This window comes from Cenococcum geophilum, assembly GCF_001692895.1.
Source record: "Cenococcum geophilum 1.58 unplaced genomic scaffold K441scaffold_85, whole genome shotgun sequence".
Taxonomy (NCBI): Eukaryota; Fungi; Ascomycota; class Dothideomycetes; order Gloniales; family Gloniaceae; genus Cenococcum; species Cenococcum geophilum.
The window spans coordinates 463,044-488,760 of record NW_027137643.1 but is presented as its reverse complement, the minus strand read 5'-3'; the positions used below and the strand labels follow the sequence as shown (position 1 = coordinate 488,760).

The 25,717-nt window shown below is 46.0% G+C and overlaps 7 protein-coding genes across 7 annotated transcripts; 4 read left to right on the top strand and 3 right to left on the bottom strand.

The window, feature by feature from the left end:
* Nucleotides 1-2,630: 2,630 nt before the first annotated feature.
* Nucleotides 2,631-4,410, top strand: K441DRAFT_355357 (uncharacterized protein). The gene is made up of 4 exons (XM_067641339.1): nt 2,631-2,896; nt 2,968-3,374; nt 3,421-3,947; nt 4,110-4,410. The coding sequence occupies exons 1-4, from the start codon at nt 2,753-2,755 to the stop codon at nt 4,343-4,345; spliced, it is 1,314 nt and encodes a 437-aa protein (XP_067497041.1). The 5' UTR covers nt 2,631-2,752; the 3' UTR covers nt 4,346-4,410.
* Nucleotides 4,411-7,291: 2,881 nt separating this feature from the next.
* Nucleotides 7,292-8,230, bottom strand: K441DRAFT_457981 (HET-domain-containing protein; the record flags this gene model as incomplete). The annotated part of the gene is made up of 1 exon (XM_067641754.1): nt 7,292-8,230. A coding segment is annotated over one exon (939 nt), but the record flags the coding sequence as incomplete, so codon positions are not given.
* A 7,638-nt stretch (nt 8,231-15,868) lies between these two features.
* Nucleotides 15,869-17,033, top strand: K441DRAFT_623004 (acyl-CoA N-acyltransferase; the record flags this gene model as incomplete). Its single annotated transcript, XM_067646024.1, has 2 exons — nt 15,869-16,181; nt 16,249-17,033. The coding sequence occupies 2 exons, from the start codon at nt 15,869-15,871 to the stop codon at nt 16,638-16,640; spliced, it is 705 nt and encodes a 234-aa protein (XP_067497039.1). The 3' UTR covers nt 16,641-17,033.
* Nucleotides 17,034-17,552: 519 nt separating this feature from the next.
* Nucleotides 17,553-20,099, top strand: K441DRAFT_682608 (uncharacterized protein; the record flags this gene model as incomplete). Its single annotated transcript, XM_067651598.1, has 3 exons — nt 17,553-19,080; nt 19,206-19,271; nt 19,489-20,099. The coding sequence occupies 3 exons, from the start codon at nt 17,553-17,555 to the stop codon at nt 20,097-20,099; spliced, it is 2,205 nt and encodes a 734-aa protein (XP_067497038.1).
* A 256-nt stretch (nt 20,100-20,355) lies between these two features.
* Nucleotides 20,356-22,521, bottom strand: K441DRAFT_701250 (uncharacterized protein). Its single transcript, XM_067653320.1, has 2 exons — nt 20,878-22,521; nt 20,356-20,813 (listed from the first exon to the last, which is right to left on the bottom strand). Exons 1-2 carry the CDS (start codon nt 22,309-22,311, stop codon nt 20,541-20,543), a joined length of 1,707 nt encoding a protein of 568 aa, XP_067497037.1. The 5' UTR covers nt 22,312-22,521; the 3' UTR covers nt 20,356-20,540.
* Nucleotides 22,522-22,611: 90 nt separating this feature from the next.
* K441DRAFT_594050 (uncharacterized protein) lies at nt 22,612-23,722 on the bottom strand (the record flags this gene model as incomplete). Its single annotated transcript, XM_067644939.1, has 2 exons — nt 22,612-23,339; nt 23,401-23,722. The coding sequence occupies 2 exons, from the start codon at nt 23,720-23,722 to the stop codon at nt 22,612-22,614; spliced, it is 1,050 nt and encodes a 349-aa protein (XP_067497036.1).
* Nucleotides 23,723-25,357: 1,635 nt separating this feature from the next.
* On the top strand, nt 25,358-25,717 carry K441DRAFT_670747 (uncharacterized protein; the record flags this gene model as incomplete). Its single annotated transcript, XM_067650323.1, has 1 exon — nt 25,358-25,717. A coding segment is annotated over one exon (176 nt), but the record flags the coding sequence as incomplete, so codon positions are not given.

Below are 25,717 nucleotides of genomic sequence, written 5' to 3'. Positions count from 1 at the left end.
CTAGCGGAGCTCATCCGTAGCCCAATCGCGACCTGAATTACATGAGCGGATTGCACAGCCAGAAGCGGCCGGTGGGGAACGGAAGGTTTTGTGAGCATTGGGGCTGAGCAACAGCCTTGCGGAGGGGCCAGCACCGAGAATAGATTGAGGGCGTGGAGGGTTTGATGCTTTCCGTCCAGCTACAAGGGGGCAACCTGAGCGGGCCACTCGCCCTCCCTGCAAGTTCCGGTGGCATTATAGCCGTGCACTTACTATTTTCCCAGGATATTACTATAATGTCATCAAAACTTGCAGGGAGGGCGAGTGACCCGCTCAGGTTGCCCCCTTGTAGTAGATGGCAGTAGTTAGTGGCGGCTGTTGGTCGGTAGTGGCCGGTGGAGGGGCAGAAAAGCCGCACCATCCAGGTACGCACGCTCCAGCGAACTACGACCAAGCTTCTGCGCCATTTCGAGGCTGGGCTTTGCTCCCCTTGCGCTAGTTATCCGTGCCGCACCAGGGATTGAAGCCCGCCATTGCCCCGTGCACCTCTGCCACTCCTGCTGCCACCTCCATGTCTTGGCCCTCGTGCCACCCGTGCCTCTCTTTTCTATTTTATCTCCACACTGTATTCGGCTGCCACGGCTCCACAAAAGCTACGACAGGAGGGCCCCACGACTACAGCGGGAAGCAAAAACGCTCCCTCTGCAGCGCATACAGAATCCGTATGCTAGCCTTAGTCCGCAGCGAATGGCTTATTCCTCGCATTGCAACAGCTCATGGTTGAGCGCTTCCGAATGCAACATCTGCAGGGCTGAAAACAAGTCAACCTTATTGAGGGAAATGGCATGGATATAGAGCCAGAGCCTGCGGAATGGATTCGTGACCTGATAGAGAGGGCCGAGAGGGCGGGCATCGTCACCAGCAGGCCATTATGCGTGTAAAACCGAACTCAGTGAGGCTCAAGCAAATGTCGCAGCATTAACTGGGTTTATTGTCGCGGCCCCACGAACATTTTTGTGTAAGCCACCTGAGCCCTTATCGGCTGCCTAGAGTTAGCGGCGTGAGCCCAATACAATATCTACTGAAATAGCAGCATTCGAGCTCTAGCTGGAAAGCCTTGCATAGCCCAGCCAGCACAAACCCTGTCGCGAGGTTCTACTGCTCTCCGATCGTGTCGGTTCAAATAATCAGGACTTGCTGCCTGCTGCTCGCTGCTTCCCTTTCAAGTAGAAAGCACGCAAACCCGAGCCCGCCAGAACAACCTTCGCTTGGTAAGTCATTTTGAAATATTCGAGCATCATTACGGTTTGCCTGGGTATATAGTTTAATCGAGCGTTTTTGGACGAAATCTGATTGAACCATCCAACTTCTATTTTTTGGCGCCTTCGTCTGACTCGCTCTTCCCTTTGTGCTCTCTAATTCCGAGAAAAAGACATCTGGGCAGCCCAGTCTCAATGATTCCCGAAAATGCTTTCGGATCTGTATGTTTCGCAGATCATCAAGCCTGACGATAACAGTTTGTGTAGCCGACAGCGGCATTCATTCGTTCACAATGCACAGCTTCTCGCTCGTGCTCGCTATAGTTGGTGGGGGTACTAGTGTGACCTCAACATACTTCTCAGGTAAGTGTGAGGTTATCATAGTATGGCCATGCTCACAGGGGTGCATGCAGCGAATTCTACATCCCGCGAGAGCTTATTGTCAACTTTAGCAACAAATGCACCACAGAGTGCAATACAAAGTACATCATCGTGGGGCACTCCATCTTTATCCGAGACACCTTACACTACGTCTCAAAGCTCGACTCAAAGTACCTCGGCATGGACACCCCTGTCCTCCAGCACTCCCACCTATTCAATGTGCAAAACCTTATCAGCTACCATTGACCATTGGTACACGGTTCAGGTTCCCATAACCATTGAGCACACAAAATACGTCACTGTGACAGATTTCAAAACTATTACCGATTGGGCCACAAAGATTAGCACGGACTGGCATACCACCATTAGCACAGATTTAGAGACAACCGATTACGAGACCGCTACCGATTGGTATACTACAGTCAGCACGGAATTGGACACCACCACGGATTATTATACCTCCACAGATTTCGAAACTATCACTGATTGGTATACCACTACCAGCGTAGATCTAGAAATCTCCATAGACTTCAGAACCGTTACCGACTGGTCTACTACAGTTAGCACAGAGTTAGACACAACTACGGACATTGAAACAATCACCGACTTTGAAACCGTGACGAGCTGGTTCACTACTGTAAGCACGGAGGTGGACACGACCACGGACTTCTTGACGGCTGCAACTACCGACTTTTTAACAGTCACAACCATCCAAATTATTTATAGCACTGAGGTATGCTCTTGGTAAACATGTGCCTAGGATGCTTTTTATAACCTAACATGATTGGTAGATTGATGACGTAACTACTCCTGTAACAGTATATTCAACCGAGGTATTTAAATTCCGAACCGCTTGATTCTACAACCCTTTTCTAATATGTGCTCTAGGTCTTTACTTCAACAGTACCCACGACAATCGATATAACTAAGGTACCCAATGTGTCCCTGGTGGTTTCCAAATCGTACTGATTTTGGACGCACTGACATTCCCCAGACTTTCCTCAGTGCTGAAACAGACTTCGTCATTAGGACTACGGAACTCACCGTCCCAACAACGGTCATCAGCGACGAAACTATCCTCAGCACACAGGCGGTGCTAAGTCTTGTTACTCTAACAACCACAATAGAGCGGAATGTTACTTTTACAACCACTGCCTCGGGCCGAACTTTCACGATTACCACGCCTTCCCCCGTTCCTACTACGATCGTTTCGACAGTCCCTGGCCCAATCCAGACGAGCATCGTGGTTTCCACTGCTCCAGGTCCCACTCAGATCAGTTTGGTCACCCTTACCGTCGCTCAGACCCAGCCAGCTCAAACTGTATCCACGACATTGACTATAACTCAGTCCGGCCAAATCCAAACAATCACGACCACATCGGTTATTCCAGCTAGCACGATCCTGTCAACAATAATTTCAACTACGGCGATAGTTTCAATACAACCTGGTCCAACGGTAGTCGAGACTTCCCTTGAGGAAGGCCCTACTATTACAAAAACAGCCTTTCCGAGCTCATCTACCCTCGCCCCTACATGTGCCAATGGCTGCGAAGTCGATGTCACAGCTACTCTCGTCTCTTTTCCAGGCCAAGTTTCGACAAGTACAGTTACTTATTTCACAAGAAGCGTCGATGTCTTTATCACCGGTTTACCTGACGGTACGAACAAGACAAGCTACGTCACAGCAACTCTCCCGAACCCGCCGATTTCTTCCGCAACTTCAGCGATTACTTGGACTTTTAATAGTGTGGTTCTGTAAGTACAAAAAGTATCAACTGCAACTAAAAACTAATACTCCTAGGACTTACCCTACTACATATGTGGCATATATAGACTTCAGTCACATATTTGTTGTACCCGTTAGCACAGGATGTCTTACGGCGACTGAGAAGCTAGTTCTTCCTTCTCCCACCGACTTCGCACCGTTAATATTCCCATCTGCCAGTGTCTCAGAATCGGGAAAGCCCCCATCCACACTCATATCATATTTGAATTCGTTGCCAACAGTCCTCGTGCAGCTTTCTGGTACACCAATCGGCTCCTCGTGCGATCCTATTGTAGGAGGGACCACGACTGCCCAGGTTGCATCAACAGCGGTCGGCGTTGTTTCAGTGACAAGTGTTCCGGCAATTGACGCTGTTACCTCGACACATTATTCCCTGGCGCAAGAAGATACTGGAAACCTCGCTCCACCATTAGGGACATCGACACCAGCGCCTCCACCTCCATCATCCACAGCAGCTCTTCCACAGAGTTTTGCACCGCCAAGCAGTTCTCCCGCACCAGCGCCAAGCAGCTCCTCTGCGCCAGCGCCAAGCAGCACGCTCGGTACGTCTCTACCAGCAAGCGCTCCATTCAATAGCCCTAGTGCGTCTCAACCAAATTCGGCAATTCAACCTTCTCAACCATCAAGCGGTCTTGTGCTGGCGGGTTCGTCGTTGGCAGCCTCTCCTTCACTGGGAACAAGCCTAATAGTTATCTCAACTTCAGGGAGCTCCTCCGAACCAAACCAGCCCTCATCAAATCCACTTCAATCAACATCAAACGCGGGCTCCGGCATCTTCACTTTAACAACCATCAAAACCTCTGTACCTCCACCTGTTCCGGCATCATCTACCGTTTCGCGGTTCACGGGGGCCGCTGCCCACCCTAGAGCGGATATGCGACGTTTAGGATTGGAGGGATGGTTGGTAGGCGCTGCTGGTCTGGGTTTAGGCTGGCTATGATTTCTTTTGTCGGTCCTGTGTTGCAACGTAAGACTTAATTCTAAAACGCGGATAATGATAATGTAGTAATGTAGGGATTGGAAGGATGGCTATCACGATAGCTTGGTTAAGATAAACCGCCATTAGGAGTTAATTTGTAAAACTAATTTTCGAAGACACTTCCTCTCTAACAAAGAGATTTAATTCTTCACAACTTGAATCAAGTGCACTGAGTGTGTACTGTAGCTGACGAGCTGCACCTTTATCTTGCTGAACCTTCGTAGCTTCTGTCGACCGTAGCGGTTACTGTCGGCTACAATCGGCCTGGTGTCAATCACTACTATATCAAGGATAGATTAGGGGTACCAGTGGCCTACCCACCTCGTGTATATATAGAGGCTCCAAAGCCTCATTTCAAGACAGAGTTCTCATCATTGACTTGTCCGTCCGACATCTTCGCTTACATCAGTCCAATCGTGTGCAGCTTCAGCTCGGTGAGAATCCAACGTGTACTTAGAGATGTGGCCCGTGCACGCAATCAAGGAACATCAACTTCCTCACGTTAAGTGAGAATAGATAACTTTATCAATTAATTCCACCACCACAACGGTTTATAACTACATTTCTAATAATATAGATCTTGTACAGCCTACTCAATATCCTACTTCCAAAAGGGTCGCGAAAAAGCCACCGCCAGCCCCCGGACCACGACCACATGCTATTCCTACCTGTTCTTACTACGGGTAATTATATTGATCATAAACACGTAATCATAACCAAAAGATTGATTTTGATTATAATTAATTAGATTATATAGTAATCATAACTTATGTAACTAATAAAATAGTTATATGCATCCCCGCCGCGAGTCCTAGGAATATATCCTACCATTACAATGAGATTGTGGGTACTGCTACTATAACTACAAGAATTCCATTGATAGGGCTGTGGAGTTTCAAGCTAGCGTTATAAATATTAGCTAATAGAAAGCTGAAAGATATTAGCATGTTGCTCGAAGTATTCCCTGCACCGTGCCGGCAGGCTAGGACGCGCATGATGGCTCTTGCTTTCAATTTACCAGCGGGTGTATTGGGTATCTACGATATTTATAGCTATGCAACGCTCTCCAGATTCCCTTTATCACTTCAACTGAGCGGGGTGTCGAACGTTAAGATCCGTTCCTTTTTTACTGAGCCGGTCCATAAGGGCAGCGAGATGGATGCGTGCATTATCCGTGACATTAATCATATACTCTAATAAGCGTCAGCTTCCCCTTTAACAATTATATTTCCAGGAGAGATCAGCGTACGAGGTGGAGTATCAATAGATGTATCCCTTTTCAGGACTCTTGGCACCCAATTTCCTGTAGCACCCGGGCTAGCCAGAATCCTCCCCAGGTTTGCATTAGGATTCACCCAGTTAACGACAAAATGCGGCTTCTGCTCTTCCACAGATTTCCACACCGCCCTCTCTGCTTCGGTCTTGCTGGCTGCATATACCGTAAAAGCCCGGTCAGCATTGTATGGCGGAGAAGCCTACGCATCGCGGACAGCTTCATCGTCCTAGGTGTTCCTGTCAATTTTAAATTTCTTTCTAGGTTTGGGGATCGTTGCTGCGGTGCTTGATGTGTTGCTCTCTGGCGGCTGACTTGAGAATGCCTGTAGCCCCGGCAATTGTGGCTGGAATGACTTCGTGCGGATTCGCTGAGAAGGACATGACGGAGGCAGTGCGGGCGATGATATCTACGCCTTTTACGGCTTCGTCGAAAGCGCCTTCGCACGCTATATCTTCCGCGATTGCGGTCTCGTATTCAGGAGAGCACTTCGTTGATGTTGGGTGCTGTGTGTCCGGTCGCGCCGGTGACAAGGAGGGGCCCCTTGGGGAGGGCGAGGTCTTCGGAATTAGTTGCAGTCATTCTGAAACGACGGCTGTTAGGATAGACTGTATATACAAAGGCTTTGGTAAGATGAGAAGCATGGAATATTAGAAAAGTGCGATCAGATTACTGTTACAACTGTATTTTGCTCAAATACGTTTCAACGCCGAGCCCAAGTTGGCATCATTCGCAGATTTTGTGGGACCAGTATGTCAATCTAGGTACGGCTATGGATCTGCGCAGAGGACCTGCTTCAACGGCAAGGACGGTCTGAAATATCGGCTACGCCCGTGCCAGACCCCCATTCATCTTCACCCGAGGAGAAGCCGCTTTCTTACAGGCTCTGCCGCATCAAAGGCGTGAATGTGAACGAGACCAATCCCAAGCCGATAAGCCACGTTGTCTTGCCATTCAACCATTAGTACATTATACAAGCACCAACAAATATTGGCATCATAGTATTGTGGATCAAAAAGCTCATCACCCTGCCCAGTGTTTGGCTGCGGATTGATCGCCGGCGCACCAGGAACTCCAATATAACTCTCTGTAACTGGGTCCCAGGACGGGTCGTCTCTTCCGCTCGAGAGTGCGGTTTGAGATAATTTGATAAAGGATTGGCTCTGTGGCTGGTTTCTGATTGCCTGCGCTGTCGTTCCGTCAACCACAGCTATGCCAGCACGGTGACCTTGAGAGTCAAAGATAACAAGATTACAGACGTCATGGGAGTCTGAAGTGCATGTGGAGCTCCATGTGGAGTGTTCCTCTGTGATCTTTAGAGTCGCAACCTCAGCTATGAGGTGCAAGGTACCGGTGGAATCCATTGGTGTATCTGTTACCGGCAATGTTCTCGCTGAATCAATTGGGTGGCAGAGCCAGCATTCTGGGTCTCCGTTCTTTTCGACGTAGTATATCTCTTCGTAACGAGAGACGTAGCGCTCCCACTTGTCCCAATGAGGCCATGATGGAGGAGGCCGACCGGTAACAGTTGATGGCAACGGGCGTTCCTGGTGGCATCGCTGGTTGCCGTCCAGCCAGGTCGCGCATAGGATGGTCCGCTCCGAAGCATTCATTAAAAACTGATACTCGATTGGGCCTATCCAGCCTGCCCAAGACCAGCTTGGGAAGCCTCCATGTCTAGATCCGTTGCCTGATCGTCGGCAGAGCGCCTTAGCGGGATGCCATAAAAGCGAGATATCCAATATGCACAGCGGTATGCCGAAGACAACGGGGCGCATCATGAAGAAGCGCCTGTTAAGTACTTGCAAAACTCCCTCAAAGGCGTTCACAATGTCTTCTCCGTGGGACAAGTTCCTCCTTGTATACTCCTCTACCATCATGGTATAAACATCAAAACTGATGGCGTTGCGGAGGCGTATCTTATAGAGGGATTTATTTTCCAAGGGAGGAAACTCATTTAACACTGAAGATTGATGAAAAGTGGAATAGGCATCCTCAGAGCAATCTCCATGATCGCACTGGAAGTAGACTTGATCCGATGTGAACACCAGTTTCCTCTCTGATAAGAGGCGTTCCTGATAGGTCCATCCCCGAGTATTCCATAGGGAGTTGTCTACAGAGTACGTGAACTGTGGCAAGACATTTGCGAGTTTCAATCCGCGTACATCTATTACTCGTTGTTCAAGAATGCGCGAGCTCGGTCTGACTCCAGGCAAACCTGCTTCTGAGTCTATGCCATGTGCTGCCACAATTGTGAATTTGGAGCTCTGATAAATTGAATCCATTCTTTTGATCTGGTCCAAAGCCTCGGAAGTGTTCTGCATTATGCAAAGAGAATCTACCCAAAGATAAGCTTCTTCTAAGCGTTCGCAAAGTACCATGGCGTCCTTAATTGTCCGGGGGATTCTAGGATCGAATGGCGATAAGCCATCTTCCTCCTCTAGTTCCGCAAGATTTGTGCTCAATAGCATTAGAGGTTTCTGGGAACCCCACATATAACTCAAAGCCGCGAAGTCATCGAACTTGCCGTGAAGGCGACACTGCACTAGACAGCGGCGCTTGATGTCGATGAGCCGTATCCTGAAAGGATCTTCAGCAAGTAATCCCACACGGTCTAACTGGGTTCTTCTGGGGCTGGCTTGACAGTCATTAATCCAGTTGGTTAACAGACGGAAGTCTGTGGTAGTGTTCGACATTGGCCTTCCATAACAGCTTGTGGATTTTTCTGACCCGGGGTCTGCGAGCAGCTGGATCCTTGATATGGGGCTTGCGGAACCCTTGGTTAGGAGAGGATCAGGAATCAGTGAAGGCTGGGTTTTGATATTGAGTTGAAGCGCGTAAGGCTCATTTCGGGCTAATACAGAAGTAAAATCCATAGAGATCTTATGAGTTTCCTGGACAATATTCATAATGTAACACTCGACTCGCTGACCATCAATACTAGACGGGAGAACTCGGTCAGCACATTGTTTAGATAATACCAAGGTAACGAGCTTGCAAAAGACACAATCCTGTCTTCGCCTGATTTCGTCCACGAAACCGAGGCAAATACCATCAGTCAGTCTAATCAGCGGTATTTCTTCCTCTTGAGTTTGTGCCACTTTAACTTGGCTGAGGGGTTGCCGAAATAGATATTCGAAGTTTAGTTGTCTACACGTTGAGCAAAGTGAGCCAACTTGGCCGATATTAGATCCGTTATGATTGCCAGAACGAAGCCACGGATGATTCCCATAGTCGGTAGAGTTGACAGAAGCATCGATTATAAAGCCGGCGGTTGTATGACCGGGAAAAGCCTCGCGAAACATTAAAGGCATTTCGTTGATAGGAGCTGCAGACTGGAGTTGATGGTAGAAGACACTATTATGCAAAATGGTTAGATAATAAGTCTCTCGAGCTTCCCCTTTCCCCTCCAAGCTCAATGATACCTGCGGATAAATATAGCTCCGGCCATTTCCAGCCAGGCTGCCAAAGGCCCATTGTTGACTTTCACATCGAAGCTGCTGTTCCTTTCACTGATGGAGGATTAACTGCATATAGAACGAGGACATCCCTACCGCAGCCCTACTAGTTATGTATAAGCTTTTGGCTAGACTACCATCTTTTTATTCCACTGCACTAGTCGACTATAATGCGACCTTTTGTAATTGATCGAGTTGGTGCGAATGGGTTTCCAAGAGCATAGAGTGGACAAAATGACGAACCTGACCCAAGTATCTTTCCCAATGGTCAGGCAGATCTGCTTCAGTATTGTATTTTATTCGGCACCTCGAATAGTATCCCGGAGCAGCAACTTTTTATTAGAGTTATTCAAGGTTACGATCTAGTGATCGGCGATAAAGCCCGTGCTGAGAGATTTACAGTAGATTAATTTACCGATAAAAGGTTCGCCCGACGCTAAGGTATCATCGACCTTGCTAGCCATCTCAGCTTTGACAACAGAATCCGATGCTCCTATGTAACCTTGTGTGGGAACTAGTTATGCCAGTCTCCGCGGAGCTTGCCAGCGCCTACAACATGCCACAGAGCTTCATTGTTGCCACCAGTCACTAAGAAGCTTCACACCTGGGGGACGGAAACGAGGCGCTTTATGTCCTTCGTTTGCGCGAGGCAGCAGAATGGCAAATAGTTAGGCGATACCTATGGCTGTTGAACAAGGCTAAGCCTGGGCAAGAATGCTGAGGTTTAGCATCTACTGTAGGTCTTCCTGAAGTGGGAATTAACCAGAAAGGCATTCAGGTAGTACGCACGCAACGCATGTATGTATGTATGTATGTATATTCTATTATGGCCATGCACCATCTAGGGTATGGGCCGTTATAGAGCGCTAACTAAATACTTCCTGCCATTAATATGCTTGCTCTAGTTTAGAAGCCAACTATAAGAACTATATATTTATTACCTAACACCCTACTTAACTAAGGAAAAAATAAAGAAAAGTAATATATTACTATTAGAAGAAAGTTGGAGTTTAAAGGTAAGCCTAAGTAAGTAGTTTTTAACGCCTTATGTCCATAGGGCTATTCTAGCGTTATGCGCTTCTTAATTAGCAACGTACTAGTGGAGGCACGTGTAGAGGAGGCTCGCGGTGTATTCGGTTAGATAATTAGAGGGGGAATTCTTAAGAGTCTTTGCTTATTAACGTCGGCTTTTATACTCTCTATATTTTATACACTTAGGTATAAACGTCCGGTTTCCTTTGCAAATTTAATTATAGCTTTAACTACGCTAATGTCTAGCTTCTAGCGCTTAATTAGGCCGTTAATATTCCTACCTCCTTTTTGTCTACATAAGTAGCCTCCTAATATATATAATAGATCCCCAAATTAATCTCTATACTACTCTCTTAGTTTAAACCTCTACTATATCTACCTCTTATAAGAAAAGAGAAAGTGCTGTATTAATTCTATAAGCCTATAGTTATATAACGCCGTCTTTAATACATTAATTTTATAGAGATATTCCTTTAGAAATGACTTGCCGGTCTATAGCTGTGTAAGGATAGTAGCTTTAAAGCTAATTAGCTGCTAGTATAATCCTATAGCCTTTTTAAGGTAGAGTGCTATATTAATCTTCCTTATAAACTTACCTATATTAGATCTTTTTAATAAAAGTAGTCCTATTGTTATTTTAGCTCTTTTTAAGGCTTGCGTTATAAGGTACTATAGAAGGCCGTCTCTCTATAGTGGCTCCTCGCCCTCTAGTCTTATTACTGCTTTAGTAAGCTTATTAGCCTTCTTGTTTCCTATAAATCCTAAATGGCCTAGAATTTAGTATAGCGTAATATTATTTAGCTAGAGCTTCTTTAAGATCTCTATAATTATTTCCTAGCAGGCTCTAGCCCTCTAGCTCTATACTAATAGCAACGCTAATTACAAGTTAGAGAATATTCTTATACTAAAGTAGGTATTAGAGAACCTACTTAGTTAACAGCTGTGCACGTAGGGTCCCATAGCTAGTTAGCTGCCTTACTAATTACTAGAAGCTCTGTTAGGTAGGCGTCAGCCTACTTAGAGCCCGCCACTATTTTTAAAAGCGTTGCTTTAGATAGCGTAGTATATACGCTAACTCCTACCCTACTATTACGCACTAATATATTAACGTATATATTAACCTGCCCTAGCTTATAGTCTTTAATAATAGCTTAAGCATGCTCTTTGTCCTTGTATATTACTATATTAGGCTTAGCCACCTATAGCGGGCATATATACGGTTTAACCTCTAGTACCCCCTTTACCTAGACATCCTCGCATATCTCTACTGTCCTCTAGAGCGGCGACTAGTGCTATCTATAGAGCCTCTGTCTTTAAATCATCTAATAAGGATATAATTTGCTTAGTTTATAGATTAACACCTAGAACGCAATAGCCTAGTTATATAGCCTTTACTTAAGAGGGAGTAAGCCTACTTCTACCTCCGCTATTAGCAGAGTAACGGTATAGAACCCCCTAATAATAGCTTATGCCGTGATCCTCTACGCCTACTAAAGGAGCTACTTTAACTCTTATATTGTAAGCGGGTATTATATCGGCAATACGTAGTTTACTATTAGTAGGACTAAGCTTTTAGCTAGCTGCTTAACGCTCTTAGACTATAGTCCCTTTAATCTACATAATGCTAGCGTTACCTTAGTGGCCTTACCTGCCTTATTTACTAGGTATACTTTAAACTATAGCTCCTTATTAAGAATTACCCTAAGGAGTTTAACTTCCTATATTAGGGGGATTCCTTTTCCTTTAAATTAGAGCGGCGTAGTAGTATCCCTACCCGCTTCTTTATATCTAGTAAGGTAAATAAATAACGTTTTCTTTGCTTTAAATTAAGCTCTACTAGTCCTCTCCTATTTCTTAAGCATCGGTATAATCTCGCCCTAGATAATTTGCGTGTTTTCCTCCGCCGTAGGGCCTATAACCTATGCTAAGTAGTTATTAATAAAGGCTATAGAGCTGCTATTTCTGGGTACGCTTTATATAAGATCCGCGTTAAAGAATAAAAAGAGTATTAGGGCTAGTGCTAATCTCTATAAAAGGCCCGCTTATAGGAGCGCTTGTACCTCTAATATATATCTATTAACTAGGATATAGGCTTAACGGTTTATATAAAAGTCCTATACCTATTATATAATCGTCTAAGGTATCTAACGCTGTTATAATCTTCTAATTTCCGGCTCTATAGCCATATTATTATATACGCCCTTAATATTAAATAATACTAGAGATAGCGTCTTCTTTTCTTTTTATACTCTAAATATGTCCTTATAGAGATATAATAGCGTATATATTATTAACCTTTGCTTTCTAGCTCCAAAGTGTATCTTAAGTAGTAGGCTATATTCCTCCACTAGGTATACTATCCTTTCCGCCACTAACGATTTAAGTGCTTTCCCTAGCGTTAGGAGGAGGGAGATTGGCCTATAGTTGTTTACTACTATATAGTCCCCCCGCTTCGGCTTCTATAGCGGTATAATCTTTACTACCTTCTATTCCTATAGTACCTTTCCTATCTTAAGTAATTTAGTAAAAAGAGTGGTAATTTTACTACTTAGTACGGGCTATAGCTCTCGCCATACTCTAGCTGGTAGGCCGTCCCTTCTAAAAGCCTTGTTTAGGCTAGCCCTAAATACAGCTGCCTTAACCTTGTATTTGGCGATAGGCTTCTACGGTAATTGGTTATAGCTAGTTATAGTTTCCTCCTCTTATTCGCACGGCGGCGGGGCTAGAAAGAATGCCTAGAGTAGTTCTCTTATAATATTATAGTTCTTTATAACGACCTCTCCCTATCCTTTATCCTTCTTAATTAGCGGTATTCTTGTAAACGCGGATATAGCCTATAAATTAAGGTATTTCGACGCTTTCTATATATTGTTACTATTACTAAGGAATTTATCCTAATGGAGCTTCCTATATCGCCGAATAGTCCTATAGAAGAGCTTCTTCGCTCTTACTACGACATTATATAGTTTAGGGTTATCCCTTCCTTACCTTTATATCGCGCTATTCCTATTCCTTTAGTATATATATAACTTCCTTAGCGTTATAAGGTCTTCGTTTTACCATCTTTTTATATATAGTAATGGCTTAGCCCGCTAGTAGTGTGCTTTAAGGGCTTTATTAATCCACCTATTAAGGCAGTTAACTATTTCATCTATATCTTCTATAAGGAATTCTATCTCTTTCTATCGCTTTATATTTTCTCAAATCTTATCCTAGTTCGCATTCTTAATAAGTAGCCTCTCTTAGCTCTTTTATATATTTATATTAACCTAAAAGCTAGTATAGATAGCTCTATAGTCTAACCTATACTTATACTCCTAAATAGCGCACTTTACTAGTTTATTTACTAGGCCTAGGGTTATAAGTATAAGGTCAATTATTAATATTTACCCCGCGTTACTCTTAAATATAGGTACTCCTACTAAAAGTAGGCTTTAGAGTAACCGGTCCGCTATAAAATTAATAATTAGTGCGCTTTCTTCCTATGTTAATATAGTACTAATATAACTTCCTTCCTATAGTAGATTATGCCAATTAAAGTCGCCTATAATTACTACCTTAGTATATAGGTCGCGTAATAGTTTACTTTAGACTAGACTATTAATTATCTCTAGCCTACTAGAGAGCTCCTCTAGGTTCTCTTCTTTAGTTCTCCTTAAATATCTGTCTGGAATATATACCGATATAATTATAAGTCTCCTTTAGCCAATATACGCCACTACCACCGTAATATCTACTAAATCTACCTATAGCTATATAGCTGCTAGCTCTTTAGATGCCTAGATATATAACCTAACTAGGGGATACCACTACTGCCTACCTATTAGGACGAACTTTATCTACTAGGGATTTAAGCCAGCTAGCACCACTTCCCTATTTAAGAGAAAGTAATAAGGCTCCTGGCCTAGAATAAAGTAGAAGTCTGCTAGCGCTTTATTATTATATAGCGCATGCTACACTTCCCTATACTTTTTTATATTCGCCTAAAGGATTTAGAGTTCTTTATTTATAGCGCTATTATATAAAAATCCTATCTATCTCTTTCCTATATACTAGGCATTTATAGTATAAGGCTTAGTAAGGACCTTAGCAGTTTACGCAGTATAGATTTACCGTCTTATACTAGAGATAGCCTTCCCGCCTATATATTTCGCATATATTAGGTTACGTATAGTCTCTAGCCCTATATCTAAACCTTTTATATTTATAGCATGCTATAGGGGTATATTACTCCTTAAATGGTGATATAATAATTGCGCCTCCTTTAAATAATACGTTATCTAATATAAGCAGCTTCTCTATATCCTCCTTTATTGCTACTTTAATAATTACTAACGCATACTAGCCGCGTGGCCTTAGTTGTCCGAGCTATTTTATTATATATACCTCTATACTATTCTCTACCCTAAAGCGCTCTATAGCTGACTTACTTACTTTTCCGCTATTAATGTCTATTGCTAAAGGTACTTTAACCTAGTCCGCCTTAACCGTGTACTACTTAGGTTTAATAAGCCTTACCTTAGGGATATACGGTTTAAGCTATTAAGTAGTTATCTACCTAAACGCAGCTTCTTTATCTTTTTCCACTAAGAATCTAATAATACTTATGCTGTCGCTTATTTACTATACGCGAAAGTCCTTAAGTATAGCTTTTATAAGCCCCTTAATATCCTTTATACCTTATATAATAATTTATTTTACTACTTTAGTAGTAGCTACCCTCTCTATTGCCTTTAAACTTACTTAGCTAATATCTATTACTAGCTATTAATTAGGTTCCTTAGGGTTCCTAACGCTTATTATTTATAGTAAGATTATCTCTAACCCTACCGTGTTTTTACTAGCCGCTACTAATGCCTATAATTATATTAGAGCTAAGGGAGTGTTTAGTTACGCTTATAAGGACTAGATAGCCTTTTAGAGTTTAGCATTTTGCTTTTTAAAGCTTTACTATTCTAATTTAATGTCTATAAAGTTATTTCTAATACTCTTAATAATACTATTCTGGTTTATAATAATATTGCTTTACTATACTATAGTTTCTTTAAGGCTTTTAATAAGTTAATAAAATTTATTATAATTAATACCTCCTTCTTTATATTTAGGTAAGGTAGAGACTCTTATTATAGGAAATAGAGGCAGTATATGCTATATAGCTTATAGTCTAGTTTATAGTGCGGTTGTCTGCTATTTAAACTATGCTAATATTTAGGCTTATATCCTCAGCAACTGCTAGGCCTCTTATACCTTCGCACTCGGTTTCTTTATACGTCTTAGTAGAGCTGCTGGCGGGTCTAGAGGTGGTGTTGCTGATACGCGTTTAGGGGTTAAAGCAGCCATTAGGGCTCCGGGGCTTCGTTCGGTGGGCCGCAGGGGCCGCTTTACCGCGGGAACTAGCTAAACGAAAGACCAGGATTCGATTAAAAGAATATCCGAGATAAATATCCTCCTCTTTCAAAAGATTTCCCAAGCCCGAGATCTTCTTGGTCACGCACGCAACGCAACCAGCACACGCAGCACTTACCCCAAATACCCCTGTTTAGCTCCAATGGTGCGACCCACTCAGGATGACTCATTAAGATACTGACAGAACAATATGCCTCTTATCCCTCTGCTAATATAGAAATACAAAAGTATAAAAGTATACACAAGTGCATAGCAACATCTCGAGACTGTTTCCCCTTGAAATTTTCCTTGCCTCTCCAAATCCTTCATGCCAAGATGCATATCCGCCCCTTGATCCGATCTGACATCCCTGCCGTAGCCGAAATAACCAACCAGACATTTTCCAAAGACGAACTGTTCACCTGGCTGTATCCGCACCAAGACCGCTTTCCCGACGACCTGCGTCGCTTCCAATTGATCCGGCTGCGAACGCGGCTCGTTGAGCGGGGCTCCCACGGCTTCGTTGCCGAGAGTGAAGAGGGCGATGCCGAATGGACGGGGAAACCCGAAGTACTCGGTTTCGCATTCTACATCCGCAACGGAAACGACTCCGGTGCCAAGAAATGGCGGCATGAACTCCCGATAAACAGTTGGTGACCTTGATTGCAACCTCTACGTCTTCCGCTGGATTTTGTCGCTGACATGCACGCCTGCAGAACTAGAGCGGTATTTGCTCTCCTGGGAAATATGGTACGAGGAATGCTTTCTGGACCGCGCTTCCGACCAGTCGCGCACTCTGATATTTCGGAATGCTACCGAATACAATATTTATACGAAGCTGCCTTCTTACTGGCATCTCGGGCTGCTGGGTGTGTCGCCTCGGTGCCAACGCCGGGGGATCGGCGCCAAACTTGTTGCATATGGGCAGAGAATAGCTGCTGAAGAAAAGCTCCCATTAACGCTCGAAGCCAGCGTTATGGGTCGTTTCCTATACGTCAAGATGGGGTTCCAGATCGTTGAAGAGTCCAAGATTGTTGAAGGTCTGGAGGGTGTAGCAATGTTATGGGAGCCGGAGGGCTTGAATAATCAGTCGGCCGATGCGTCATGAAAATGAGAATGTGGAAGTAGGATTTCGGAAGTTATCACCCAAATGATTAGACAGGAAATTAATAGTTAAACACGTAGCGAAGCCACTAGCCGGAGATTCGCTGATAGTCGGACTTGCAGTGATCTTTTTGGACCAAGCCCAAATCCGCATGGTGATAGATTGATGACGTTACTCTGCACGGGAATTGGAGGTGTCACAAGATGGGACTTCGAATTACTACGTGTAAAACATATAAAAACACCAATTGGCTAGGCCATAAAATCAAAAAGACGGGTAGGAGTAATGAGGCGACCTTTTACGCTTGATCCAAATATTGGGGCATCGGATGAGTAACTGCGCATTGGGTCGAGGGCCAATATATTGTACGTTGGCACGGACGGGCGAGTCAAGTAGTGTCAAGGGTTTGGCGGGGATGGTGGGGATGGATGGATGAGGAGTGGGAGGGATGGGCGCAGGGCTAGCTCGAGGACGGTGACGCGTGGAAGGCATCATTACCGGACGGGAAGATAAGGCGAGCCTTCTTTCTCTACTTTCCGCACCTAACCCTCAACACCGAAAGTCTATCCCCATCTCAATCTTCTCCTTATCCACTACTGGCCTGCCCATCTCCTTGCAGCAGTATCCCCAGCCTATTTTGCTGCGACATCACTCTACTTGTATGCTTCATACAACCTTATTTTACTCGCTAACCCCGGCGCATTCTGGGTCCGCTCCGAGGGCTCCTAGGCCCCGATGTGCAAGGTTCTTTTTCAGCTTGCTGACTTGATCTAGTTCTCAAGGCCCGCCCCACACTCCCTTCAGAATCACTCCCACTCAGTCGACCACAACTCTTAATAGATAGCCTCATTCTCGCTCCTGAATACATCCTGCGCTCCATTGTCATTCTAGAATATCTGTCCGTTGTTTCTTGTAATGTCTCAATTCCCACACGCTCCTCCTATACCACCGCAATCCGGCTCAAACATCCCGCCTTCCTATTCTCAACCTTCACAATCGCCATACCCTACGCAACAAGGACAAGGGCAATATTACTCCCAACCTCCAAATGCCATGTCCAACCAGCCCAGTCCTGGGAACGTTTACGCGCCCCAATACGTGCCTCCAGCAGCCCAAAATCATGCCTCCTCAACGCCGCCCTCGGCTTTCGGACAGATGATCAATCAAGCTGTCACTACGGGAAAGCCGGTTTGGCAGAAATTTAGCAAAACAGTCGGCCAAAAGTTGAACAAACAATCGGCATCAAGCACTCATGCCGCCTCCAGTTCCCCAAATACTTATCAACCTCAGCAATATCAGAGTAACCAACAGCAACAACAGGTTCCTCCGCAGGCTGGAGCCCAACCATCCAACTGGCAATCTTCTTACTCTAACACCCAACAATCACCATACCCTCTCTTAAATTACACAACTCCCCCACCAGTTCAGAACAGCTATTTCCCTCCGCAGCAACAAACTCAGACTCCGAATCAGCCGCAGGTTCCACAACAACAGCAGCAGCAGCAGCAACAACAACAGCCAATGCAGCCGGCGTTCACACAACCACCGTCGAATTACAATCAGTACGGCAGTACGGAGCATACTTCGATGGGGAATCCGCAAGGAATGCCACAGCAGGAAAATACTACAGGAACTTCTACGATGTCACAATATGCCCAAAATATATCTCCAATGTCCCCACCACAACCATATCCAGCAAGTCCTTTCCCGTCCAACCCAGCTGATCAAACGAATCAGTGGGCACCAGTTGATACTGGTGTGACAAGTGTGAGCCCTGTAAACCAAAATGCAGGCCCACCCGGTACACCTCAGCATGCACCGACTTTCACTCCCACCACTCCACCTCAGGCTTATTCTACAGCACCTATACCCCCCAACAATACTGAGCAGGCACAGCAATGGGGATCTGTTAGCTCAGGAGCGCCTCCTCCCGTGAGCCCAACCAATCAGAATACTGCCTATCCGACCAGCTCTTCCCAATATCCGACGAGTGACCATCAAGTGCCTCCTATTGGAAATCTCCAGAATACCCAACTCGCAGAAGGTGCTCAATCTCAAATGCCATTTAAACCCGTAAACAGTCAACCTGACAACACAGCAACTGCCCCGAATGAATTTATTGCAGAACTTCCCGCAGATCTAGGTGGGTTGACCGCTAGTGGTCCCCATCAAGAAGCCAATATATTACCCAATCTCCCACAAAGCCCACCTCAGCAGTATCAGCCATACCAGCCGATCCAGCATTCCCAACAGTCGCAGTCAACCCAATCCTCGCAACCTCCACAGCCATTCACAGTACTCCGACGAGCCCTTAGTGACACAAGCACAATCGGTCCATGGAGGGTTGCCGACCCAAACACGGAGGAGCCCACGAAGGAGTTCTTTGAAATTGCAGATTTGCTGTATGATGGTCTCGATCGAAATTGCGAACCCAAAAATACAGGTATGCTTTATTTACCCAATCCTAAGGACTTCCTTGGTTGGATAACTGAGTCATTCCGACGAGTGCTCGTTACAACATGAAGGTGAAATGGGCTTACAGGAGCTACACTAATTTCGATTGAAAAGGAATCCTCGAGGCTACTAAAATATTGGAAAGCTGGAAAGTCCAAGAAATGGCCGAAGATGCGGCACGTAAGTACTATTTTATTCGGTTTGATAGCCAATTATGGGTTGCGAAAATTCCAAGATGTGTGATCGAGAAATTGAAACGGTCTCTTCAACAACTAGCCTTTCCCTGCAGTTGGAAGAACAGGAGACAGGCTTTTACCCAGTCTCAGCATGCCATTTCGGCCTAGAAAATCGATAATTGAGCGCTTTGCTTCTCCGGGGTGCTAATTTCTGATTATAGAATTGTTTTCATATGATTCCTTCCGTGCCTTCGCATCTTTGTGGGCCTTAGAAGGAATTCCACACATCATGGTCCCGACCCAACCTTCGCTCTCTCCGTCATGGTCGGCACAACCGAAACCCCAAACCTTAAAGATCTCTCCAGAGCTACCGGCGCCCAACACTCCATATACAACCTACATCCCTGCTCTTAACCGCTCCGGATGGTATAAATACCTGTTTCTTGAGCTCGTGGGTGAGCCTGAAGGCCTGGAAAAGCTCATGCCAAGGTTTTGCGCCGACACTTATAATCCTTCTGGCGCTGGACACCCAGACATCTCCCGCCGAGAACGCAACGAGCCAGCACCACTCTCCGCACGCGCAAACCGAATCAGGACCGGCGCAATCGCGCGCGTGTGTCAAGAGGCAGCCAGCAGCATTGATGCAGCCAATGTGAGCAGCGGCAGCGTGCAGATCAGACAGGGTAGTGGGATGAGTGAGGCAGAAGTGGCGGCCAAGATGCAACTCCTCCAGATCCAGAACCAGATGTCGAATATGGCGAATCAAGCCACGATCATGGCTGGACAGTCGTTCTCGGCTGCAGCAGGGAATGTATATGTGCCTAGGTTTTAATGTGACGAAAATGAATTTTATGAGAGCCACTACTTTGGTACCGAAGAGCTTATTGAACCACGGCCACAACTCTGGAAGGCAATGCATTGTGGAGAGCTTATATGTCGCATATACTTCCATAATTGTTTGATGTTCCATTAGACAAACCAATAGCACTTTACAGATCCCGGCATCTTGGCCTCTGCGAATTACCCACAAGGTATTTGGCTCATTAAGTGAAATAGGCTAGGTAAACTACGGTAAGTCCTCTTTTAATGGCTCGAAATTCAGATGGATGTATTTTTGTATTATATTAATTGAGGGAGGATTCTACGCGCACAGAAAACCACATTACATGTACGAAATTTATACAGTTTACACAATCAAAACCGAGTGGCGAAGCAGAAATTTTGGCTTCTCATGCGATTGCACTAAACGTCGCGTTCTGCTACTAAATCTCTGTCAATAGTCCAAGATGCGGTTCTCTGTCCACAGCTCCTCGGCCACGCTAGATTCTCGAACAGGGTCGCATCTGACGGCTTTTGTCTTCCCTTCCGACCTCTCTAATCTGTACAATAACTTACTCTCTTGCGTATCCCATCTAAGATACTCTACGCCACTCGGAACCTCCGGGAAGCTCTCCAGTAGTTCCTCCGGGAGCGGCAGACCACAGCTGCCCGATAGCCTGATGGCGCGGAGTTGTGAGTTCGCGGGAAGATGTCCCAGCACGGATATCTATAAGAAAAAATGTAAGGAGAATGCTGAGAAGAAGGGATGATGAAGTGTGAGAGAGGCTTACAAGGTCCTTCTCATTCATCGCGGCAGGGTGACCCCACTCTCCCTCGTCATCCGACACGTACGTGAGGCCTGTCTCGAGATCCAAAGCGAACTCCTTAAGTTCTGGGAGCTGAGAGAGTAAGTTTTGAATTGCTTGCGGCGGCGGCGGCGGGCTGATAGGCTTATCCACACTCTTTTCGTTTTCACCGCCCTGAGATTCGGCCAGTGGTTCCTTCGGTATACTACTACCCTCAGAGGCCTCCTCATTGTCTTCGTCGAGTTCTTCACGCTCTAGATCCGGTTTCTCGGAAGACAAGGCGGTCTCTTCGAGCGTCTTCGTAACATTGTCTAATCCTGCGCTAGGACTAGGCTCTGGCTCACGCCGCCAGAAGTCAATGTCTGTCTTAATTTCCAAGCAACGCAGGGCCCTTGAAACATTCCTGATCAGAGGATAGCATGAATGAGGAGAGTTTGATACACGGAGATGCACGATAGGACGAGCGGCAGAGGCCGACAGAAAATCAGAAAACGGCCTCGGGCGCCCTGCTACGTCTATTGAGAGTGCCTCGAGGTTTTGCAGGACGCCGTCGGCAAGATCTGCGCACTTTTCATTACTCCACATGTCGAATTTTAGGTTTTTAATATTAGGGTTTCGTGCGAAGAAGGAAAATAGTTGCGCGGGGTTTGAGTCGTACGCGTTCAGATGCAGGGTGTGAAGTTTTGGGAAACGATAGTCCCAAGTGAGGCCTCCTAGCCGACAGCCCTCAAGGTCGCAGTTAGGGAATTCAAGTGAAGCATTCTCGAGATTGGGACTGCTTCGAAGTATCTGGTCAATGATAGACCCGTCATCCCCGTGACCGTTGCTTACATCCAGGTGAAGTTTCTGCAGTAGCTCGAAACTCACAGGACCGGGAGTGTAGCCTGGTGACAAAACTGGCTCATGTTCATAAAACCAAAGGTCAAGATTCTTGAGAGTTGCCGCGGTCTTCCAAAGTGCTTCCCAGAAGGCGGGTGGTCGTTTGCCTCTGGCCCGCAACATGTTGTGGCCAGTCCATGAGAATGACTCCAGACTGCCTTCCCGCCGGACGTGATCCAGAATAGTAGCTACGTCTATGCTCGCTTGACTCGAATCAACTCCGATATCAACTACAGAGGGTTTTTCTTCAGGCTCCTCATTGCTGCCGTCATCCCGAATCTGGATTGCCTTGATGAGGGCCGCACGAGACGGATTGGATGTGAGACCACTAGCAGTCTCAGACAGCTCGCTGAGGCTAGAGAACTCTACATTTTGTTGGTCAAGTATTGTTTGTGCCGAAGAATGATGCATTATCTGGGAGATGGCGATGGCAACAGAGCAGGGTTGGCACCAGGGAGGGTAGAAATGGGGTGCTGTGTGAGGTAGAGAGGAGAGCAGTAATCGGGGCACGGAGGCCTTTTGTATTAATTTTTTCACCATTCGCGGTTGGTTAAGTGATAAAAGTCGGGAAATTTTGTGCAGCTGACATGGAGTGCCCTGCAGTATAGATAAGCTCAGAGGGCGTTATTGCATATCGCTCATTGGCTGAATACGATGTCTTTCTTACTACGAGGCAACGTCAAGAGCTGTCATGTTGTTTTTAGTTGAGATCAGTGTTCTGGGAGGGAAATGTGCGGTTGGCTGAGAAAGTGGATGGGTAATACTGCATAGAGTTGGCGCTTTTCGCTAGCATCTAAGCAGATCTAGGCCAACACAAGTCGAGCAAAAAAATTAATTTGGCTAGATACTCTTTCTAATAAGATGCATATTCACAGGGGTCAAGGGTTTTCCTTTTAGAAGTAAGCCCTCGATATTCTCCATGGCTAGTCGCTCAAACCCAATAATCGTATCCAAAGCGCCACCACCATTATGACTAGTAAGTGTAACATTCCTCATCTTTGCCAGTTCAGGGTGCACATGCGGCTCGTTTGCATGAACGTCAAGTCCTGCAGCGAGCACATGCCCTGAGTTAAGCGCTTCGACGAGAGCGTCTTCATCCACCAGGGCACCTCGAGCAACATTGACAAATCGAGAGCCTTTCTTGAACTTACGCAGGCTCGCAACATCAATAAGCTTCCTGCCAAAATATGGTATTGCTATCAAAATGCAGTCAGATTCCCCAAGGAGTGCATCAAGGCTGTCAAAGAAAGTGGCGTCCAATGCCGCCTCTTGCTCTGCAGTCTTACGGGCTACGTCGTGGTATTGAATTTTCATTCCAAAACCGTGATATGCCTTGCTGGCGATAAGGTAGCCAATGTTGCCTAGTCCAACGATGCCCAGGCTGTGTCCTCGTGGATTACGGGCAGTCAAGGTGGCATACTTGTGGGCTTCTATCCATTGCTCTGGGTCACAAGAGCGAGCTGCGAGATGGGACCATGTCAAATTCCGGAAGACTGATAAAATGTGGAAAATTGCCATGTCGGCCACGGCTTCCGAAGATGCTGTGGCACCATTACAGTACACAATACCTTTTAAAGTTAGTCGATCTAATGCCATAGACTTGGCCATTCAGAATTCCACAATGCCTACCGTTCGCCGCCAGGACGTCAACGTCTGCCCAATCATACCCGGCGCCCGCACTAGCGAATATCTTTACGGATGGTGGGAGCAGGGGAACAAGCTCTGCATCCCAACGCCCCATCTCCCCTCCGGTGTTCCAAAACGGACGGAAGATGGCATCGAAATTTCCCCATTTTTTCTCTTTCAGCGCCTGCATAAACTGAGGTCTCTGACGCTCGGCATCGGAGGGCCGAATGATGTTGAATTCAGACAAGAACCGGTTGTGGATTTCTGGATTGTGCTGTACTGGATCTCCGAGGTGGAGAACCAGATATTTCTCTTTGCAGACCATACTGAAAAGTTAAAAGTCCAGGAATTGAACGTGAGGAGTACGCTATCCGGCCCGCATGATCTCCGAATGGCCTCCTTCAAGGTTCTTAAATGGCGGAGTGAGAAGAAGACGGGAGAAGGGCGTCAGGGGACATGTAAACACGCATTTTAAACTTGGACCTGTGATCACCTCACCATGACGGCGAATGCAAACATGATATTGGCGCACGGGTTAACTTACCCCACGATTCTGGCGTCGACCCCGCTCCCGGGTTGTTCGGACAATTCAGGGCGCGCTTTGATGCACACGACACATCCCGGAGCTTGAACCGATGGACTTCCACGCAGTCGTGCGGAAAGTATGATTGAAGCCGCGGTGTTGGACGCTGCCATGATTGGTGCCTGGGTGAGGAGGAGCTGAGGCGGCATCTCGCAGGCGGTCATCCCCAGAGATGTTAGGGCCGAGAACGCGGTGAGATTTTAAGAACAAGATCACTGCCCTGGAGTCTGCAGTGAGCGTGTACAATGCTTTGCAATATACACTACCGCTTGAACATGTTGAAGGTACCTATCTGGGTACCTATCCAGGTACCTATCTGACTACATCTCTGGGTAGTTATGATATGCAAGACCTGACCACCGGTGAAGGGGGCTTGCGCTTGGCACTCTCCAACGGACTTCCACTCCCCACGCTCGTCCTCAACTTTCTTTTTTGTCCACTTCATGCACTCTTCGGATATGGGATATGCCAGAGATTGTCTAATTCATGGCCCGGACCAATTCTGCACCTTCAGCATGACCTTCAGCACCTTTACCTTGCCGTAAAGCCGATGCTCCATGCCTCATTAGCTGGGCTCAAAATCCTCCTGCTAGAACAGGTCAACATGAAATGTTGCACAATACGCTACCTATCATCAGTAGAGGCTGGAAGAGCTCGTGACCACAGAGATTCCTGCAGCGACGAATATCCCTGGGCCCCGTAGACGCCTTCGTCGAATGGAATTGATTACTCACCTTTGTGGAGTCAGTTATCAACTCAGACGCATCAGCTTGCAAGGCTATAGGCTCGGTATTCACTAATCCGGACACGTATTCGTGGAAGTCTGCCGTCCAGTCGATATGTTGACCTGATCATTTTTGGACATCATGCCTTTTCGGTGCAAGCCCAACTCATTGAGCGTGGAAATGGAACTCACCAAACAGACGCAACGTTTAGCTGTATTGCTTTTCTTTCATTTCAACATCAAATATTTTCATTACCTTCATTATCTTCGTCATCCTCAGCATATGCATCAGTGAACTCAACCCAAATACCACCGTGAGCCTTTCAAGTAACCAACGATACTAGGGGTCAGCGCATTTTACAACCAAAGCGCGGAACTCTTTCTTAGACGGCACAAACACCCGTGGATGGGTATTTAAAGTATGAAAGGGAACTTTCTTCTTCGCTTTAGGCAAATGCTCTTGCAGACGAGGCGGTCTTTGCTAGCGATCAAGCTCGAAAAACTTCACAACCGCAGTCAACCCATATTTCACGGTTTTCACCTAACACAGTGACTGCTTCAGCGAACTGTGAATGGAAAATATGCCAGCCCATTCAATCAGCATGGCTCTATGGAAACCGATCCACCACCATGGCACAGGCACGCAACGTTGAGAATGTTCTATCACGTCAAACCTCTACACCAGAGTATCTCAAACGCTACCGCGGAGCATAGCACTGCACTATTCCCGAGAATAGATCGACGACCAAATTCTCAAGAATATCACCTACCTAGTCAGTCGGGTTACCACTTCCCTTCCTTTCCTCGATACGCCAGTATCCCAGCCTGATTGATCCTCCAAGCCCTCGAGAGTACCTCGTCCCCGGCCGATGGATATCTTTTTCAGATTATCTCACAGAGCCGGTTCCGTCACCGACACCGCCTTTTGAGATAATAACCAATATCTCACCGAAATCAGGCCGTACACCCCTGACGGTGATGACGCAGCTAGTCCGGGACAATCTTTCTTTTCG